Below are 6,147 nucleotides of genomic sequence, written 5' to 3'. Positions count from 1 at the left end.
TGAGTGTTAGTTTCATCTCTCCCTTCTCAGAAGAGGCATCTGAGCGGAGTCTGGAAGGCTGAGTAAGAGTAAGCCAGACAGATGAGATGGGGACTGCATTCTAGGTAGAGATAAAATCACGCACCCAAGGGTGGAGGTATGGGAGAACATGGCCTGCTTATAGAGCTGCCAAGAGTTAGCTGAGGCTGGGCTCTGTGGAAGGGGCTGGGGACGTGAGCAGCCAGCAGATACCAGAGACTAGGGATGCTAGAGGAGGAAGGCTGGACTTGCCCAGGGACAGCAGAAACCTGCTGAAGGGTTGTAGGCAGAGGGAATGAGATGCTACCATTTGCATTTTAGAAATTCCATTGTGATGGCCAGGTGGAGAATGGACTGGCAAGGGTGGTGCCAGCACAGAGAGACCAGTGACAGGGCTCCTCACGTCCTAAGTAGGCCCTCAGACAAATACCAGGTAGTCATGCTGTTATTGCTACCAGGATTTCTTTTCTCCAGCTTAGTGGTCATGTGGACCCATTTGGGCCCTGGAGTTTTGCAGAAAAGACTACACAACTGGTCTGGTTTAGAAACCAATATGAGGACATTTTCTTGACTGACATTTTCAGTTTCCATGGGTCAGGAATGCGGAAGCAGTTTACCTGGGTGTTTCTGGCTCAGAGACTTCTCATGAAGTTGCTGTAAGCTGTCACCCAGGGCTGCAGTCATCCAAGCTCACTTATGTGGTTTGGGCTGGCCTCAGTAACTGTTGGTTGTTGCCTAGATTCTTCAGTTCTTCACCAGGTAGGCCTCTCCATAGGCTACCTGAGTGTCTTCATGTCATGGCAGCTGGATTCTCCCAGAGTGAGTGCTTCGAGAGAGTATAACCACCACAGAAGCCATAGTCTTTTTATAGCCTAATCTCTAGGGTGATAACCTACCACTTCTAGAGTATATTTTTTGTTAGAGCAAGTCTCTATGTGCAGCCCACACTGAAGGAGAGAGGAGTTCAGCTCCACCTCTTAAAGGGAGGAGAGGAACAAAGAATTTGTGGATGTATTTTTTAAAGCACCATAAGGACCCTATTTAATCTTCAAGAGATGATATGACACAGTGGTTAAAAGCATAAATTTGAGATTCATGAAGGCCTAGGTTTAATCTTGGCTTCCACAGTTGCTGCTTAGGCAGGTTTACACAAACCATTTAACCTTTCTGTATCTCAATTTTCTAATCTATGAAATAGGGGTAAGGATAGCAGATGTTTCACTGGGTTGCTGTGAAAATTAAATAAGATCATATATATAAAGTGCTTGGCACAGAATAAATACTGAATAAACATTATTTAATTGCTACCGTAACTGGATAATATTATTGTCCTCCTTAGAGGTTACAGATGTCTCCCCCGACATAGAGGTTAAAACCACAGAGTCAGAGTGCATGCGTGGGGACTCAGGCCCTGCAGGTCGTTAGCTGGGAGAACTAGGGCAAGTCACTTAATGTCTCTTACCCTTCGTTTTCTGTGGAAAAAAAAAAAAAGATAATAATAGCTAGTGCCTGGCCACTGAATAGGTGTTCAATAAATATTTTATGAATAAGGACATAGTGGATGACAGAGGGATATAATGACAAAGGTGTGTGTGTGTGTGTGTGTGTTAGGACACTACACAAGCACATTTGACTTCAAACACCTTCTGTTAACTGGGGAGCCTGGTATAGCTGTTCTTATTCCACTTGAATGTGCCCTTGAGCAACATCCTCCATGAACTTCCAGGTTTATCATCCCTTATGGGTTGTTCTTGGTCTTGATCGTTCAGCTTCTGTTCCGTCCTGACTTTGTTCAAGTATACTTCTTTCATCCTCCCTGCATCCTCCACCAAGAATATGTTTAATTGGCTTTGCACAAATCTGGGGATTTGGTGACAGGAAGGGGGGGGTCCCATGTCACACCACCTTGGAGCTGCTCCATTACCTTAAATTGATTTTGCAAATGAAATCTAAAAGCTAAGCAAAGGCAACCCATCCATTTTGCCTAAAGATGATTATAATGCTCTTTTACAGCCTCTTAAATGACAAAGCAGTTTGTTACCTGCCTGCATCAACATTTGCTTATATTAGCACCCAAGATGCTCGATTTTTATTAGCCCCACATTATCATTTTATGAAGATGCAGGGGCTCAGTAAAATTAGTGTGCAAATAGAATGCCCATTTTGCATTTTCCTGTGGTCAGCAGAAATGTTGAAGGCAATTGAGTTGATACTGGGTTAGAGGAGACATCCATAAAGGTAGCCTCCACTGAGGGCCCCAGTAATCCCATTTATCATTTCTGGACTGCCGAGATAGATGGGGTCAATGTTAGACGGTATTTTTTAAAAGGGTTTGCTGGCATTTTTTTTTTTAATGAAAATGCAATATAAATACTTAGACAGTAGTTCAACTTTCACCAGCAATAAGGGAGGAAACCAAACTCTTTTGCATATGTTATAGATGGAAATGCAGTGGATGTAGAATCTTATGTTGTTGTTGGCGGATCCCAGAGGAGACAGACAGGATAGTGAAAGAGGAACTGGGCTGGGAGCTGGGACTTGACTGTACCACTGCTAGCGGCCTGACACTGTCTGTGCGCCTCAGTCCCGTCACCGGTAAAATGGGGTAAACACTGTCTACCTCACAGAGGCATGATGGAGAGTAAATAAGACAACAGGAGTCTAAATTTCTTTATAAACCGTGACCTATAAAGTATTTTTTACTTATTAATTCAACAGCCAGTTCTTGAGCACCTACTCCATGCAGGGTCCTGGGAAAGACATTAAAAATACACTGTGAAAGTCACAGTTCCTCCCTTAAGGAGCTTATATTCAGTCTAGGAAATGTTCAGGTGTCTAAGTCCTCTTCTAAATCACAATCTTTTGAGAAGGTGCGTCTTCTCTCTCCCTTTGTTCCTCAGGGTGCCTAAAATAGAGCTGAGCAAGCAGTGAGTTCTCTAAAACATGTTTTGACTCCATTATACATACATCTTGCTGCCTTTCAGAGACCTATTATTAGGGAAGCAGTGACCTCAACTTTTACTGGTTACCCAAATAGACCAAGCAAGTCACAAGGCTTTCGTACCAGGCTTAATAGAGTATTCTTTGTTTAGTCTGTGACATTGGTGTATCAAAAATTAGGATCATGAACCACATTCAGAATAACCTGTTTCTAGCATTTCAGAAGCTGCGATCCTATTCATTATTGCTAACTGTCCCCCCACCCAACCCCCAGATCATCCTCTAACAGAGATGGATTACTTTAATTCAACTTCCCTCAATGTTCATTTCTGAATTCACTTCAAGTCATTGTTCCATTCTGGGTCAATCAGTCCTTCCCTCTGCCCAGGGCTAAGTACCCTCCTCCTGCCTCTTCTTTCTGTGAATGTCACTCATGCCTTTGTCTAATAATATCTTTGCACAGTAGCTAAATTTTATTATAAAAGTGAACCTTCTGTAGAGGCAGCAAGAGCTTGGGCTCTGATTTTGAGCCATATTTTCCTACTTCTTTACATGTCTAATGATTTTTACTGGATGCTGGATTTTGTGAATTATGCGTTGTTGGACGTCTGAATTTTGTCGTCTTCCATTAAAGAGAGTTGGGCTTCATACAGCAGGCACTTAAGTTTCTTTTGTTCATTTTGATCCATTTGAGATTTATTGTTAAACTTTGTTAGTTGGGCTCTCGACTGAGTACCCTGAATGATCAATGAGAGAATTCAAAATCATGGAAATTCGAATGATTCCCAGTCTTGTGTAAGCCCTGAAAACTGTGCAGCTCACAGCTCCCTGGTCATTTTTTCATTCTCCCCAACCTATTATCTGTGTGATCAGGAACAAGTTATATAACCTCTCTGAGATTCAGTCTCTGCCTCTATTAAAAAAAGTATTAATGTGCATGTTTCTGTAAGGATTATATGTGTATAATGTACCTGACACAAAAGGAGCTAATTAAATGGCAGCTGCTGCTCTTACTAATATAAATACTACCTTCTTTACTCCATCATTTACTGAATATTTACTGTATACTAGGCAATACATAAGCTTGTTTAATCATTACAACAACTCTATGAAGTAGGTGTTATTATCCACATTTACAGATCAGCAAATTAAAACTCAGAATGGTTACACAACTTGACTAAGGTCACGGTCAGTGGATCTGGGATTTAATTTCACTCCTATGACCTCTTTAGATGACTTTAATGTTAATATGATCAGTTGTACCAAGGAACAAGTTGTAGTCTCTTAACATGGGGTAGCCAGGGACATGATTAAATTAATCAGCAATGGCTGGGCCTTAATGGTTCTAACCCAATGGCTTAAGAAATAAATATAAAGCACCCGCCCATTTTCTGCTTCCTTCCCTCTCTCCCATACACCATTTAACTTATGCTAGTCTCAGCTTTCCCTGCCGTCCTTAGAAACCTTTCATTTTATCTTACAGATAATCTTCGGGAAGGGGCAGAGCAGAAGGTGGTATTCATCACTGGACGAGTTCACCCAGGGGAAACACCCTCTTCATTTGTGTGCCAAGGTGAGTTGCAGGATCTCATGGGCTTCCTGTGCTCATCCCCCACATCCAACTGGGGCACCGTGATGATCCTTGGGACCCTGTGATAACATACAGAATCATTATCTTGGATGGGAATTCACTTTGCTTCTAAAGAGATTACACTTGATCTCCACTAGGATTTATCTTCAACAAATATTGACTACATATATGAATGGATGAATGAGTGGATGGTTGCACAAATGATAGGTAGGGCTATGTGATGTTCTCTCAAAAGTGCTATGTTCAGGATGAGCCAGACAGGGACATACATAGTCTCCAGCTTTGTTTTACTTGTTTCCAGTGGTTTACCAAAATACCAAATCTGGCCCCAGGCCAATGTGCATGTTAGTAGAAGGGCAGACAGTGAACTGAGGAAGTAAGGACTAGCAATTATCCGTTCACTCATTTATTCAATTATTCACTTAACAAACCACTTCTGAAATACCTTCCATGACCAGGGAAGCATGCTTGATATCAGATAACTAGAGGTAAGTGAGACATAATTTCTCCTCTCAAATATATCTCTTTATAACTGCATTTTATTTATTATTAAATATTTAATCTATATAAAATATATTTAGTCAGCAGTATATAACGAATATATGCATGTCTATATGTATCGATTAGCAATATAAATATTCAGTAAATAATATATTAATAATAATTTAATGAATGCCCAATTTAAGAAGCAGAATACTGTCTATTCCTTTTAAATCCTTTGTTCTCATTTCTACCTTCGCTCTCACACAAATAACCATCAGCTTGAATTTTGTATTTGTCTTGCTTAACAGATCGCTATACATGTAGGCATTCCTAAACAATGTATTTTTTTGTTTGTTTTACTTGGTTTTGAACTTTAAAAAATGGTATCATTCTGTATGCATTAATGCTGGTTTTCACCCAATATCCATGTTGGTGAATATAGCTGTAGTTTTCATTATGTATTCTACTCCATGTCTGTCTGTACCTCACCTTACCTATCAGTTTTCCTGAAGATAGACAGTTAAGTTGTTTACAGTGTTTTTTCTCACAAACAATGCTGATACAAATGTTCTTACACATGTCACTTCGTGCACATATGCAAATACTTGTCTAGGGTATATAACCATGGACTATAATTGCTGGGTCATAAGATATGTGCTTCTCCACTTTTCCAGATCTTTTTTCACTGCCACGGGCAATGTTTAAGAGTTCCTGCTGTCTCATATTCTTGCCAATACTTTTTCATGTTTACCTATCTTGTGGGTGTATTATATATAAAATATAGTGCCATATATTTTAAGCACTTTACGTATTTTATTTATTTATTTTTACTAATTTGATTTATTTTAATTCTATGTCATGGGAACTAATATTAACTGTATTTTTACATATGAGAAAACTGAAGTTTGGTGACGTTAGGTAATGGGGAAAAAAAAAACCCTAGAGGTTATACAACTTGAGGGAGGTAGCATGCTGCGTGGAAGTATCTGGTGATTTGTCATCAGACAGTCTTGGGGTCAGATATTGGCTCTGCTGCTTCCTAGCAGTGTGACTTCAGTTTCCTCAAGTGTGAAATAAATTAGGATAACAATACCCGTCTGAAGGCTGTGATGAAG

General features: G+C 40.2%; 1 protein-coding gene across 2 annotated transcripts in view; it reads left to right on the top strand.

The window, feature by feature from the left end:
• Window positions 1-6,147, top strand: part of AGBL4 (ATP/GTP binding protein like 4) — a 1,052,851-nt gene that overhangs the window by 934,912 nt on the left and 111,792 nt on the right. For both annotated transcript variants that reach the window (XM_023535058.1, XM_011367669.2), the window contains exon 7: window positions 4,442-4,531. In XM_023535058.1, the coding sequence (XP_023390826.1) occupies window positions 4,442-4,531 (90 nt within the window). The remainder of the gene's footprint in view (window positions 1-4,441; window positions 4,532-6,147) is intronic.

Source organism: Pteropus vampyrus, unplaced genomic scaffold (genome assembly GCF_000151845.1).
Source record: "Pteropus vampyrus isolate Shadow unplaced genomic scaffold, Pvam_2.0 Scaffold135, whole genome shotgun sequence".
Lineage (NCBI taxonomy): Eukaryota > Metazoa > Chordata > Mammalia > Chiroptera > Pteropodidae > Pteropus > Pteropus vampyrus.
The sequence above is the reverse complement of the archived record's forward strand: the minus strand, read 5'-3'. Positions and strand labels throughout refer to the sequence as shown.